This window comes from Trachemys scripta, chromosome 8, assembly GCF_013100865.1.
Source record: "Trachemys scripta elegans isolate TJP31775 chromosome 8, CAS_Tse_1.0, whole genome shotgun sequence".
Lineage (NCBI taxonomy): Eukaryota > Metazoa > Chordata > Testudines > Emydidae > Trachemys > Trachemys scripta.
The window spans coordinates 63,904,185-63,920,360 of NC_048305.1; the positions used below are offsets into that span (position 1 = coordinate 63,904,185).

Here is a 16,176-nt window from a genome sequence, read left to right on the forward strand (position 1 = left end):
AATAATCTTTATTAAGAGATGGCCCAACCTGTGAAACTTTTGAGGACCCTTGGTCTGGGCAGTAGAGTCCAGAATAGTCATGGGCTGCTGTTAGCATGAAGAACAAAAGGCAAGAGTGGCAGACTACCAGCAAGTACAGGTACAGATGTGATCACATGCAGGCAAAGTTAGTCAATTCCACCTGCTGTAGACTCTCTCCTTTCAACAACTGAAATTGCATGCCATCCTGGTTGCACAACTCTTTAAATTACTCTGCCTTTTGTCACTGGATGTGGAATAATAGCACAATGCATGAGAATTCTCCACTTTCCACAAAAGTACTGAGCTGGATCTTACTCACTATCTCTTTTTGTTCAATCTTTTTTCCCTCCATATAGCTGTTTCTGCAAGGGCCAAATACTGTATTTCTTAGTATTTTAGAATAACCTCAGTGTGACTGTGAGGGACTGCAATGTGACGGTTGGTCTGCTAGGGAAGGGTTAAGAGTGTGAAGAAAGATTAGGTACCTGATCCTATTTCTGTTGTAGTTAATGAATTTTGTCCCTGACTTCAGTGAGTCAGGATCAGGCCCTTAGTTGCTATTACAACATATAAAATTTAATATTTGATTAATTAAGCATATAAAACACAGCGAAAATACCCTTTCAAAATAAACTTTAGATTCATTGAAGCAACTTGTATTTGATTTTGTGTTAAGTAGGAGGGATTGTGGTGACTCTCAGATATGAAGTGTGTGGTAAAAGCAAACAGAACACTGAAAGGTCAGAGACAACCAATATTAACAAGGCTCTCTTTCTTTTTTTCTGCAAAGATTGCATAATATATGTGTGTAGAAAGAAAGAGACTATTGTGTGTTGCAAGAAGATTAGGGGAAATGATTGCTGAAGTCAGAGAATAAAATCTTTGCAAGGTCAGCTCCAGAAGCAGGTAGTGTTAGAAGACAGAGTGTACATAGCCCAGAGCAACAGAAAGTACCACCTATCATTGTAAATGTGATGGTCTGTTTCTGAGGCACTGAGATGATATTGCTGGGCTATACTGTTCTGCTCCTACTCTGGACATGTACTGCAGAAAAAGGTAAGTTTGTTAAAAAGAAAGACATGATCCTACTGATACGTTGGGGACAGTCTGGAACAAGTGGCTCCAAAATATTTTATAAATACAGATAAAACTTTGATTATCATTTTTATCGGCAGTTTCGGAGTCAAAACTAATTAAAACTGTCTTGCAGTAGTCCGTGTGCAGTATCTTATAGTAAGTGTGATGTCAACTGTGTATTTGGCTACATTTTGCTGTAGTGCCCAATGCTATTAAACTGAAGTTCAGCTTTTTCACTGATTAATGTGCTTAGAAACTAGAGCCAAGAAATCCAATATGTTTGTCAGCTTAATATATAAATTTGTGTTATAATTGTTGAAAGCTAACATCTAATAATTGTGAATAAATAAAAATCTCCTGTAGAATCAATAAGGTAAATATTACATACAATATTGAAAAAGTTAAAAAAATGTCTTTTGGTTAAGGGATTTTGTATTTAATTACTGTAAGTCATTAATAAGTTAAACTGCAAGAATACTATTTGCAGTATTGACTGGAATAGGTGCTTTCAAAATACGTATTTTAAAAATCCTGGTTGTATGGCTAGATGACAGAGAAATAAACTTCTTGTCCATTAAAGGGGCAAAGTTTTTGTATGAAAACTTTCTTTCATTTTTTTAGTTCCAACTGTGTGCTCCCTATATTTCTTTAGTAGTCCTCTTGACATTTACTGTAACACGGATCAATTTCTTATGCCCTAAGGCTAACAATCTGCCTTTTTGTTTAATTTTCAAATGGTTTCCTCTGTAATATAAGACTGTGTCTATACTGTATGATTAGGGTGTATAATAGTTTAATATACAATATGCCTTCTATTGAGGAACTGTACCTACATTTGCATTAGAAGGGTCTCATTGATCCATGTCTCACTTCTCTGATCACTTTTAATTTTTAATTACATACATTAATTACATATGTACAAATTACATACAGTCCTGAGCTTTTGGTCACCTAAGCAATCTCAGTGATTTTATGTGGGACCTTGCAGCTGAGTAAATATTGCAGGATTGGAACCTAATATTTTTCAGATACCCTTTTCTCTTTCAGAATATTTCAGTGGGATTAAGTTTTAACTGGAAAGTCAGTAGGCAATATCAATGTTATTATTGCTATTATAATTTAAACAAAAAAATATTTATTAAACTGTATAACTAATATACTACTTTACAAACCTTTTACTAAGATCTCAGTTGTTTCAAAGTAGTGTAAAAATATCTTTGAGTTTGAAAAAAACAAAGTGGGTCAAGTTTGGCCTCCTTTTTACACCCATGTAACATTCTTCAGATAAGTGGGATTGCAAGGGCATATAAATGAGGCAACATTTGATTCAGCAGGACAGATATTACTATTAAGTTTTACTGTTGCAAATCAGGGGTAAATCCATTTTCTACAGTGAAATGATTCCAGATCTACAACAATGTAAACAATAGAATAATTTGTCTTAGAGCCCTTTACTAAAATGAATTTAAAACAAAAGCGTCACCCATCCGTACAATTGACACAATTAGCAGAGCACAGACTATGCCTTTAAAAAAACAGCTAATGGCCTATGCGTCCCAGAATTTATTTTCTATTTTCTTTTAAATATAATTTAAAATCATGGTTAGTAAAGTTCTTGCTTGAGCAATAAATAGATAATTGTGATGAATGAAATCCTATCCCCAGTGAAGTCAATGCAAAACTCCCATTGACTTCAAAGTGGCCACGGTTTCTGTCAATAAGTATAGACATTAGAGTTTAGATTCCCCCCTGGCTTCTGTTAGTGTAAACCAGGAGTAATTCAATTTAAATCAGTGGAATAGCACCAGTTTGAGTGGAATATCAGCCTCTAGAACTTCATTCTGAAATCTATTGGATGGAATAGACTACTGGATGGAAGCTCTACCCAGATCGCTCATTTGAAACTTGGGAGCGGAGGTTGAATTTGAGAGTTGTCAGTTGGCTCGTCAGGAGGATGGGATCATGATCACACACAGAGGTTGGAGAAATAGACTGTGATCAGGAAGGGAAGAAGTACTGGGCTTTATAGGTTTTCCCTCTGGTCTGGGAGTAAGAAGTAGAAGGGTTACTAAAAACTATTTTTATGTTTGTTATATTTACTCTGGTTAAATAAACATGTAGGGGTTTACCAAACCCAGAAGTTGGAGGCATAGTCAATTGAGATCTTTTGAAAAAAATCTGAAGAGTCCTCAAAATAGAGTTAAGAAAAGCAGCCAGGATTATCCAATATTCAAAGGTAAGTTTCCTGAGAGGAAGCTTTGAGGGGTAACAGGGCTGTACCAGTGACCCAGAGATACCAGTTTTGAACAAGGTGTATGCCCAGGAAGGTGCAGTTCGTGATAACCTGTAAAGTGGGATCAGAGGGTAATGCCTTGTAGAATGTGGTGTTGGAGAGCTGCCTAGCAGCCTCTTGTTCATATTCCGACCTATTCATGATGACAACAGCACCTCCTTTGTCAGCCTTTGTTTCTGATGTCAGAGTTGTTTCTGAGGCTGTGGATGGTGTGTTCTGCATCTGTGTTCTGAGGTTATGGAGCAAGTGATGCTGCTTTTCCACAATTTCAGCCCCTGCACGTTGGTGGAAGCACTCTATGTAGAAGTCCAGTCTGCTTCGACCTTCAGGAGGAGTCCACACAGAATCCGTCTTTTTGTAGTGTTGGTAGGAAGGTCTCTGTGGGTTAGTATGCTGTTCAGAGGTGTGTTGGAAATATTCCTTGAGTCAGAGACATAGAAAATAGGATCCTAGGTCACCTTAGAACTGTATCATGTTCTTGGGGGTGGAGGGGCAGAAGGAGAGGCCCTGAGATAGGACAGATTCTTCTGCTGGGCTAAGAGTATAGCTGGATAGATCAGCTATCCAACACCACGTTCTACAAGGCATTACCCTCTGATCCCATTGAGGGTTACCAAAAGAAACTACACCATCTGCTCAAGAAACTCCCTGAAAAAGCACAAGAGCAAATCTGCACAGCCACACCCCTAGAACTCCGACCAGGGGTATTCTGTCTGCTACCCAAGATCCATAAACCTGGAAATCCTGGATGCCCCATCATCTCAGGCATTGGCACCCTGACAGCAGGATTGTTTGGCTATATAGACTCTCTCCTCAGGCCCTACGCTACCAGCACTCCTAGCTATCTTCGAGACACCACTGACTTCCTGAGGAAACTACAATCCATCGGTGATCTTCCTGAAAACACCATCCTAGTCACTATGGATGTAGAAGCCCTCTACACCAACATTCCACACAAAGATGGACTACAAGCCGTCAGGAACAGTATCCCTGATAATGTCACGGCAAACCTGGTGTCTTTGTCCTCACCCATAACTATTTCACATTTGGGGACAATGTATACCTTCAAGTCAGCAGCACTGCTATGGGTACCCGCATGGCCCCATGGTATGCCAACATTTTTATGGCTGACTTAGAACAACGCTTCCTCAGCTCTCGTCCCCTAATGCCCCTACTCTACTTGAGCTACATTGATGACATCTTCATCATCTGGACCCATGGAAAAGAAGCCCTTGAGGAACTCCACCATGATTTTAACAATTTTCACCCCACCATCAACCTCAGCCTGGGCCAGTCCACACAAGAGATCCACTTCCTGGACACTACAGTGCTAAGAAACGATGGTCACATAAAGACCACCCTACACCGGAAACCTACTGACCGCTATACTTACCTACATGCCTCCAGCTTTCATCCTGACCAAAACACACGATCCATTGTCTACAGACATGCTCTACGATACAATTGCATTTGCCCCAACCCCTCAGACAGAAACAAACACCTACAAGATCTCTGTCAAGCGTTCTTACAACTACAATACCCACCTACTGAAGTGAAGAAACAGATTGACAGAGCCAGAAGAGTACCCAGAAGTCACCTACTACAGGACAGGCCCAACAAAGAAAGTAAAATAACACCACTAGCCGTCACCTTCAGCCCCCAACTAAAACCTCTCCAGCACATCATCAAGGATCTACAACCTATCCTGAAGGACTATCCATCACTCTCACAGATCTTGGGAGACAGGCCAGTCCTTGCTTACAGACAGCCCCCAAACCTGAAGCAAACACTCACCAGCAACCACACACCACACAACAAAAACACTGACCCAGGAACCTATCCTTGCAACAAAGCCTCTTGCCAACTCTGTCCACATATCTATTCAGGGGACACCATCATAGGACCTAATCACATCAGCCACACTATCAGAGGCTCGTTCACCTGCACATCTACCAATGTGATATATGCCATCATGTGCCAGCAATGCCCCTCTACCATGTACATTGCCCAAACAGGACAGTCTGTACGTAAAGAATAAATGGACACAAATCAGACGTCAAGAATTATAACATTCAAAAAACAGTTGGAGAACACTTCAATCTCCCTGATCACTCGATTACAGACCCAAGTCACAATATTACAACAAAAAAACTTCAAAAACAGACTCCGAGAGACTGCTGAATTGGAATTAATTTGCGAACTTGACACCATTAAATTAGGCTTGAATAAAGACTGGGAGTGGATGGGTCATTAAACAAAGTAAAACTATTTCCCCGTGTTTATTTTTTCCCCCTAACAGTTCCTCACACCTTCTTGTCAACTGCTGGAAATGGGCCATTTTGATTACCACTACAAAATTTTTTTCTCTCTCCTGCTGGTAATAGCTCACCTTAACTTATCACTCTCGTTACAGTGTATATGGTAATACCCATTTTTTCATGTTCTGTGTGTGTGTGTGTGTGGGTGTGTGTGTGTATGTATATATATATATATATACCTATTGTATTTTCCACTGCATACATCCGTTGAAGTGGGTTTTAGCCCACAAAAGCTTATGCTCAAATAAATTTGTTAATCTATAAGGTGCCACAGGTACTCCTGTTCCTTTTGTGGATACAGACTAACACAGCTGCTACTCTGAAACTTGAATATAAATGTTAGTCAAGTTTGAGAAAATTAATGTTTCATAGCCTGTTAATTAAGAAAATCTAACTATGTAAAATATTGTGAGAATGATTCAAATAGTTGCCGTTAATAGTAGGCTATGTGCAATGTAAGCTTTTACAGTAGCTCTTATGGTGACTATAGAGAGAAAATTACTTGAATAGATAATTACTGTGTTGATGAACTGGCATCATGGTTAATGGGACCAACCATGAAGCTTACCAACAGCATGTATATAGAGAGCAAATGGAATGGTGAGTAAGATCAATTTGGGTTTTATATTTGTTGTAATAAAAACATTATATGTAGCTTTTTCTTTATAAACATGCTTGAAGTGGGATTTGAATATGATAGTGTCCTGTGTGTGATACGATCAGTCGTGCATTGGTATTCTATTGAACTCCAAGGCTGCTTAAATGTTCTTGAAGTTGCTAATGAAAAAGACTACAAAAGCAGATGATATGGGCAGGGAAGATTAGAAAAGTTAGTGCTATCCTTAATGAAAAATATAATCTTCGTGAACATAAAGCTTTTGACTATGCCTTTCCCATTCTGAGAACTCAAAGTGCCATGAGCTTCTCTGAAATATACAATTTCTGTAAAATCTGAGAAATTCTTGGTCTCTTTTCAACCCAAGTTTTTTCTAGGAAATCCTAAAATGTGCCACTTCATTAGGGCTAGGGGAAAAATAAATTGCACCAGAATCTTACATAAAAGTCACACTCTGAATTAAATGATATAAAGAAAACCAAATCTAGAATCATGTGCAACCATTGAAATGATCATAATGAGATATTTATTTTAATTTGTCAATAAAAACAATATTGTCAAAGGTGTCATTTATTAAAGAAAAATGAAGCAGACACAGAAGTCTATTTTCCCTTTGATGTAAGCATTCACAATAAATAAGTTTCTCATAAACATGAAGAGAAAATTTCACTACTTAATGGAATTTATACACTAAAAAATGGAAACACTTAAGTCCACATTCTATCCTTCTCACCACCTATTTGAACTTCAAGGTGACTACTTGGTGCACAAATGTGTTATAAAGATGCATTACAGATGTATGAAAAAAACTGAGGGCCCAATGGTTTTTATATTTTAATGTTACTACTGCACAAACACTCCTGCAGCCAAAATCCAAAATGTTGCTATTTAGTTATAGAACTATTATCATTTATCCATTCAAGTGAGCAGAACTGTATGCAAAGGTCTGAAACGAGAAGAAAGAAAAGATACTTTTTTTGAGAGAAAGCGAAGATGAGGAATACATTTCACTTAGCTGTTGGTATGTAATAATTGCTAGTGATTAATCAGTATATCAACCCAACATATTATTTAAAAAAGGAGGGAAGCAAAAAGTTAGCGCATTAAAAAAGCAAATGAGTTTTAATGGGTCTTGCTAGTTACTCTGAAAGTCCCAGCATCTGGTTTTTCATAGCATGTGAGCGCCCTCTAGTGGGCCTAGAGTAATAATTTTACACAGTTGTATGCTTTAGTTTTACAGACTTGTTCTGTAATAAATAAATGGTTCTCCTGGTTTGGCATAATTTTCTGAGATTGTGTTCCTTACACAGCTATAGGCATTCATATTAGTGAATTATAAATATTGAGAGGTAAAGGAATTTTTGGTGCAAATAAAATGAAATTCATCTCCTACATAAAGACAGTAATTAGGATTTGTGCTGCAGAAGTTCAGGGGCACCGGGGAACTGAAATCTACCACTCCCAACTGTTGCCAGGGCAGGAACCCATAGTGCAGCTTCCTCCTCCCACCCCAGCCTAGCAGCGACATATTGTCCCTGCCCACTTGCTTAATTGTTCATTGGGTGTCTCCCTTCTAGTCAGCACCAGGACAACGTCCAACAGAGGGTCAGCATGGAGACCCCATTATATGGCATTCAAGGTGTACCTTCTATTGCTGCCTCCAATCTGCATGTGGCCTCACCACTTGATTGGTGCAAAGGACCTTGCACAAACCTTCCTGAACTCAATGAATCTCACTGGGAGTAAATTCCTTATGACTGAACATTTTGCTTGCGTTTTGTTTTTTCTACAGAAGTTTTTTGTTTCTGAGTTTTTAGATTGTGTTCAGGTCTTTTTATCTGAGAATCCTCCATTGTGTGCGTGTTCCTTAAAAAAAAAAAAAGGTGGTGCTGCCGTTATAGTTATGCTGGAAGGTGTTAATGGTTGTCAAAAGGCCTTTTGATCTATAGACAATCACAGATCTTTGGGTGTCCTAAACACCCTCCTAAAACACCCTTTTATGTAGTGATATCTGGAAACAATAGTAGGGTACCACCCATGACAGTAGGCTGCATGGAGAAGCCTGAGAAGTGGTAAACCAGTTTGCCTGTGACTGTTTTCAAACACTGGGACTATGGGATTGTTTGGCAAGCTCTGTGAATGTTAGGGGAGGAGAAATCCAGTAGACAAGAAAGAGCAGTAGTGAGTGTGGTCCAGTCATATCTGCACTGAGAACAGGAAATGTTAGGTCATTGGTTGTATTGGGGACAATTTCCTTTTACATTTTCATGTATTTTCATATATTCTATGCAATTTTTTCCTCAATGTAGATTTTTCTGGTGTGTCTGTGTTTTAACATCTGTGAATCATTGTATGGGAAGGATTTTGTTTGTTTTACTGTGGATTTTTTTTGGGGGGGGGGGATTGAAGAATGTCAGACCTCTTATGCTTGTTTTTTAAAATCTTTAAATGTAGCAGCCTCTATATTGTTTTGTGGCCAGTACCGATAAAGAGCATGTGACTTAGAGAGTCAAAAAGTAAATAAAAACTCTTGAGCAAGAGAAATAATCTAGTGGTTTGAGTATGAACCTGGCAATCAGGAGCTTCTGAATTCAAGGGATAAAATTTTCAAAACACCCAAGTCCCATTTTCAAAAGTAACATAACACTTAAGATTGTATATCTCTTTGAAATCAATAGTAGTTACAGTCCGCAATGCTGTAAAATAGGATTTACTCTCCCCAGTACTTTTGAAATTTGACCCTGAGTCTTCATGTCTGTTCCCTCAGAAGAGAAGGCTACAAGCAGGTTAGAAATAAACAAAAAGTGTCTAAATAGAGCAAAGTCCAGAACTCACAGAGAAGGTCCCTTTCGTCTTTGTGAGAGTGGCTGCACAGCTGGAACTAGTAGCCCCTAGCAGTTGAGTTTGCTTCCTTTTATATATTCTACAGAGCCTAGTGAGCTCTGTTTCCTCAATCTGCTAATTCTTGTCTACTTGCACATGTGCCCATACTGATGACCCCAAGCATACAAATATCACGAGTTGGGCCTCAACAAATCATAAGATGTTAAAAATAATAAATTTAAGGTACTTTTTATTTGCCTTCTCGGTTTTTGAGTCTTTAGGGTTCATGTTTTCCAGTCTTCTCCATAACCATGAGGGCTAGAAACTTCACAAAAAGTGAAAACTGCTATTCTCATGTAATCCTATAACTCCAGGAGATCAGGCTTTAAGGGCAACACCAAATATGAGATTTGAAATGAAATTCCAAGAGCTAGCAACACTGGGAGCTCTGCCTGGAGCCTCCGGGGTTTTCTAGCCCTTCTTATTTCATTCTAATTGTGCTCAGGAATATCATACTGGAATAAATGCAAACCACTTCCCCTTATTTTTCATAGTCTGGGTTCTACTCTGTAGAGACGTTATTTTCCTGGACACAGGTTAGGAGGCATTGTAAGAAGCTGTGGGGAAGGGAATGTGTGCATATTGATTGACCTGAAGAAAAGTGTCATGACAGACAAAAATCTGGGACAGAAAACAAAATGATTGAAGGATGAAGAGGGTGTGATATGGATTTCTGGAATTTAGTTATTCACCAGTTCTCTGTGAACACAAATAGTCTCAGTATTGGAGGGAGTGGGAAGGTTGGGACTCAGATTGAAGAAGAAGAAGAGGTGTGGCGAAGCTAAGGGAGGGGATTTGGAAAATTGGGTCAGTGGAAAGCAGGAAGTTGATGTCAGACAGTGATGGGAAGTAGTAGCAGGTATGGAGATTAGAGCTGCAGAAGTAGAGGTCTTGGGAGTTGGGGGTATCTTTATCCTTTTTTCCTCTGGTGGTGGGAGGGCTGGCCTGGGGGAGCTGTGGTTGACGGAGAGAAGACAGTACGTGGGGCCGCTTATGTTGAAATCAAAGCAATTATCTCTGTTCCCACTCTCCATACTATGCATCTACTGTCCCTTTTATGTATTGAAAGATAATTATCCCCAATATCTAGATATTTATTGTTTCACATTTGATTGATAATTTTGGTTTGCTTTGGGACTTTACTACAAGTTTTTCCCATTTTATTAAAAATCAGGTTAGTCTGATGGTGTCCAGTTTGTACGTTGTACATTGGCCAAATCGGACAGTCTCTATGCAAAAGAATAAATGGACACAAATCAGATGTCAAGAATTATAACATTCAAAAACCAGTTGGAGAACACTTCAATCTCCCTGGACACTCAATAACAGACTTAAAAGTGGCAATTCTTCAACAAAAAAACTTCAAAAACAGACTCCAACGAGAAACTGCAGAACTGGAATTAATTTGCAAACTGGACACCATCAAATTAGGCCTGAATAAAGACTGAGAATGGATGGGTCACTACAAAAACTAATTTTCCCATGCTAATTTCCCCCCCACTGTTACTTACACCTTCTTGTCAACTGTTTGAAATGGGCCACCCTGATTACATTGGCCTCATTACCACTACAAAAGTGATTTTTCCTCCTGTTGAGAATAGCCCACTTCCACTTTAATTGAATTGTCTTGTTAGCATTGAGCCCCCACTTGGTAAGGCAACTCCCATCTTTTCATGTACTGTGTATATATACCTGCCTACTGTATTTTCTTCTCCATGTACCTGATGAAGTGGGTTTTAGCCCACAAAAGCTTATGCCCAAATAAATTTGTTAGTCTGTAAAATGCCACAAATACTCCTCGTTGTTTTTGCTGATACACTCTAATGCGGCTACCACTCTCAAACCTTTCAGTTATCCATGATCTTTCTAAACAACTCTGTGTGGTGATTACAATCAAGAAGCTGCACTTGTTCACTCTCAAATCTCATTCTTCCTTTTGTTAACATTATTTTTGGGTATTTACTATCTATTTTAATATTTATTATTCTCATTTACTTAATTTCTAGATTGTGAAACTCCACCTCCTAGAAGAACTAAGGAAATACTTACAGGAACCTGGGACAAGGCATCCTATCCACATGGTACTTCAGCAATTTACAACTGTCGACCTGGGTACATAAAACTTGGTCGTGTTACATTTGAGTGTACAAATGGTGTGTGGAAACATCTCCACCCATACGTGGAATGTAGAAGTAAGTATCTTTGAAAAATGTGCATATGTTCAACTGAAATACTTTCAGTCATTTTTCCTTTTTCTTCAGGTCAACATTTAGGGTGACATCACAAAGTCCTCACTTGGGCAATGATGCTCATTAACTTCAATTGGAGTTTTGTTTGTAATAATTCCAAGATTTGGCCCCTAAACTTTAGTGAGAAAGAAAATTCCATTAAAAATCTTTATTATTACTACAATGATTTACAATACAGACACCAAAGGTACAGATAGACGATTTAGCAAAGCAGGTTTTTTTTAACAGTTGTTCAAGGTAAACATAGCTACTTCATAGTAAGAAATAACTAGAACTGAGCAAAATTCAGAATTTCCATCCTATGGGAAATTCTTACATTTGAACGTTTGTTTTTGTCATAAATTAGGATGAAAAGTTGAAATTGTGAAATGTTTCACGGAATGGATATTAAAAAAAATTGGTTCTGAAAGGTCAAAACATTTTATTTCAACAGTTTTGATTGAAATGAAACATTTTCAATCAATTCTATTCAAATTGCATTTTACCAAAGCGATGCATTGCCTCGTGGGAATTGATGTTCAGGAGCCTTGATATCTCTATTTTTCCCATATAGGCTCCCTGACCAGACCACAGCACTTATTATCTACTGAGAATCATGTGACCTCCATATTGCAAAATGCATATCAATCACAGGGAAATCCACATTGCATTATGGGAGATGTAGTGCTCCAGGGAACATGGCCTGCAGGAGAGAAGCGGGACTCAAACAACTACATCTCCCATTATATAATGAATTCATAGAAATGCAATTTAATGTTTTATTGACCTGATTCAAAACTAAATGTTCTGGGTCAGTTCAAGAAATTGAAACATTCTAATTCAGGTTGAAGTGACCCACAATGAAGCATCTCTTTTTCTTGCCTCTCCTCCTTTTCTTTGACCTCTGCTTCTTGGGCTTCAAAAATTTTGTCTTCCAGCTCCAGTGCTCTCTGGTGTGTGGCTTCCACTGCATCCCGTTTATCTTTGGCTCCCCACAGATGGTTCCTTCTCTACTTTTGCCACCTCCTAGATGGCCAACTCCAACTTCATAGCTGTTTCATTGAGAGCTATACCTATGCATAACTTACCTTGTTCCACGAGTGAAAATCTCAATTTCTCAGTGATTTTCCCTTCATCATCTAATTAATGAGCTTCAAACTGCTGCTCCAACTATTGCTTATTTAGTTGGGAGTATGTTTCTTGTCTACTCATTTTATACTGCACTCTATTTCCTTACCTGAAATAAACAGAAAACATAACCTTTTTCTTCATTTTTCACCCTTCTCACGTGTGACTATCTCAGTATGTAAGCAAACTGGATGTAGATCCTGCCTGATTACTCCACTGTAGTGCTTCCAAGGGGTAGGGTTGTGAGGCACCTCACTACCACCTCCCGTTAACTGTGCCTATCAGGGTGCTGCTTCCTGACACCACTAGCCACAGGCAGAACGAGCATTCTTCTCTCAGCCTATGCAGGCTGCGCTGTTCCTCTTCAGGTTAGTGATAGGCATACACCAACCTCCAAGTCCTTCAAGCATCTGCCTGTAGCATCCAGCCCAAATCCACTGGACACTCCCAGAACTCCCAGATACTCTATTTCAAAAGGAACAGAACATCACAGTTTACCAGTTATACCACAGAATACAGTTCTGCTTAACACACAGCACTTAAGTTTGTTCATAGAGAAAGCATTTTTAAGTTTATTTAACAAAAAACAGTTTCAAACGATAGCAAGCTGAAATATTGGAAACAAAGGGTTACAGCTAAAACAGAATCATAACACACATAATAGAGCCCAGACTTAACAAACATGATACTCTTCTGTCTAGTGATCTTTACATCACCCAAAGTTCTTCTCCCAGGATTAAAAAAAACTTGTCTGTCTGTGATCCTTATTTCATGAAGCAAACCCTCTGTTATCTTACATCCTAGATGAAGAATGTAGTTAGTCTCTGTACCTACAGCTGTAGTCCAAAAATCCATGATTTCCTGCTGTAAATTCCCCCCTCTAGATTTCATAATCACATCATTATCATTTAGCTCAGACTGTAAATGGGCATTCATTGTGAACTATACAATACTCTATTTACTTACAGACAGACTGCTAGATAAACATTTTCTGCCTGAAATAAACTTCTTTTTCAACTTCTGGTGACTGACTCCAACTCACAGGCCATCAGAACATAATTTTGTGTGTGTGTGTGTGTGTGTGTGTGTGTGTGTGTGTGTGTGTGTATAAACCCCTTACATATTATCCATACATACATTTTGCAGTGATCATGATGACCATTGTGACACAAGCTTTCAGTAGAGACCTTACATGACACTCTTGTGCAAACTAGTAGGTAGATACCAGACCAAAGGGGATCCCTGTAATCCTTATGTACACTGATGCCCTCTGCCAGATGGCACCAAGAGGTCCCTGGGTCACAGACCCTTCTATCTTAAGAAGTCCTTGGGCTCCAGTTTGAAGGGTAACCATTCACCTGGGATCCCAGCCTGTCACTGTAGGAGTGTATTTATCTTCTCCAGAACCCAGAGTGCCATTTCTCAGCCAGGTATCGTTTCATGAAAAATGTTTTTCATATAACTCAAGCTCCTCACTGCTATAATCTGGGAATTTATGACCAGGTATTAAAAAACTTCATTAGCATGCTGGAATTTACCATATCCCTCCGTTAAAAGGTCAATGCATAATTATAGTTCTGTCTCCATGTATCACCTATGTAACAAGCTGTACATGTAATTTACTTGATTGACTTAATAATGCATTTATTTTCCTCCTAATATACATGTATGCATACTGAAGCATTTCTAAAGAGCCTTTACCACTTTGAAAGAATCCTTTTGAAAGTGTGCAAGGAAAAGTTTTAAATTTCAGGTCAATAAACCTTGTGCCTTAAAAAAATATTAACAAACTGGGATTTTTCAATGTGTATTTGAATCTGATCGTAGGTCTGACAAAGCATCCACTTTTAGAGCAGAGGCCTTTAGAGTATTAACAAATATTTTATAGAGTCAGATTCTTTGCTGTTTGTCACTCAGAAAGCAAAAATTTGGATAGTCCCAGTATTTAATTCGCCAGCATTATGGTTCAGTTTTCAAAAGCGCTCAGCATTCAGCTACCACTGAAATCAATGGTAAAACTCACATTGACTTTAATAGGAGAGAATTAAGCTAATTCCGAAAGCTTTTGAAAATCCCACCCCATATAGCAAATACAATTCCTATCTGACAGTCAAAGTTACCTCCCTTTACAGCACTGTAGAAGGTTTATAAACACATTTCCCTTTTTTTCCACCCCCCCCAGACAAGCCCTGTGGCCATCCTGGAGATATTCAGTTTGGTTCCTTTGAACTTACTGCTGGAACAGAGTTTGTATTTGGTGCTCGCGTTGAGTACAAATGTGATGAAGGGTAATGTTTTTTTGTTATTCAGTATACTGGTAGCACTAGAGCAGGTCAATGTGGGGTGTAAAAGCTAATGGAGTAAGGTGTCTAGTTGTGGCTTTGTGATTTTTTTATTTAAGTCTGACAGAATTACATTCTGTTAATATTTTTAGATTTCTATAGTTAGAAGTGGTAATGATGAAACCTTCATTACATTAAAAGCACTTTGGGTTTCCATAAGACTATTTAACATAACTCTTTAATCTTGTACCTTCAAATGTACTTCTGTAGCAGAGTCAGCCAAACTTTGTCCTCCTGAGGACCACACCTAATTTGCTTAGACTGACTGCAGCTGATCTCATATTTAATATGGAGATCCAGGACTCAGAAACTAAAGCACTGATGAAGCTTTGTTATGGGGCTTAGTGGGTCATATGAAAGGCCTGATTTTCAGAGGTCAGCACTTGTGAAAATCAGGCCCCGACCTACAAGCCAAACATTAATCATTCCTGTTCTATAGTAATTGCAGATAATTTTTTTTTTCAAATAACGACTTTGTGGTAGACTCAGTAACTACATTCATCATGTGCTTCCATGACTAACTATAGCTCTCTAGAAAGAGCTTTAGTAAACTGAATAAAAAATCTTGTATATAGTAAGATATACTCCATTACAGTCTGGCTGTTTTGCACTGCTCTGGCAATGCAAAGCATCCATAAACTTGGCTTAATCTGCCATTTTCACCAGGTTTATGCCTCCTTTGTGCTTGAGGGTACCAGTGAACTGGGCTTAGAAGTTGCAATTCTCCCTAATGTTGCAAGACCACAGTGAATTACAATGGCTTCTATACAGAGGGCTGAGCCAGAGTTTAGCATTAGCAGATCTCTGTAATAAAGAAGCTTCAATGAAGCTTTACTTCTGCCACTTAACATTTTGCTACTGTGAGCAATAGGAAGTTTAACAAAATGGAGAAGGAGCCCAGTAGAGACAGTATTGTTTCCTTCTCCAGGTGAATGTTTTGGGTTAGTTTATGTATTAGAACAGGGGAAACCATTTATATTGTTTTAACTGTAATAGCATCACATAACCTGTTAACACATAATGCTGCTGTATTTTAAAGTTTTATATTTTGGTTACAATTTTTTGGTAAGTTATCAGATGCTCAGCCAAAGAAATTTCCGTGAGTGTCAGGCAGATGGATGGAGCAATGAACTCCCGCACTGTGAAGGTAAATGGAGTCCATAACATGATCTTTTTTTCAAACTGACTTTTATTTAATATTTGCCTGCCTAAAAACTGTTTAGGGCCTGACTGTGATATCTTTGCTCACATTGATTAGTACCTTTCTCTA

General features: G+C 38.5%; 1 protein-coding gene across 2 annotated transcripts in view; it reads left to right on the forward strand.

Moving 5' to 3' along the window:
• The first annotated feature begins 849 nt into the window (after positions 1–849).
• The window catches only part of CFH (complement factor H), a 104,058-nt gene continuing 88,731 nt past the window's right edge, over positions 850–16,176 (forward strand). Inside the window, exons 1-4 of one of the 2 annotated variants that reach the window (XM_034779201.1) lie at positions 850–1,077; positions 11,215–11,400; positions 14,747–14,852; positions 15,977–16,053. In XM_034779201.1, coding sequence (XP_034635092.1) covers positions 1,020–1,077; positions 11,215–11,400; positions 14,747–14,852; positions 15,977–16,053 — 427 coding nt within the window. In that variant the 5' untranslated portion in view covers positions 850–1,019. The remainder of the gene's footprint in view (positions 1,078–11,214; positions 11,401–14,746; positions 14,853–15,976; positions 16,054–16,176) is intronic. The other variant, XM_034779200.1, reaches the window with a different exon arrangement.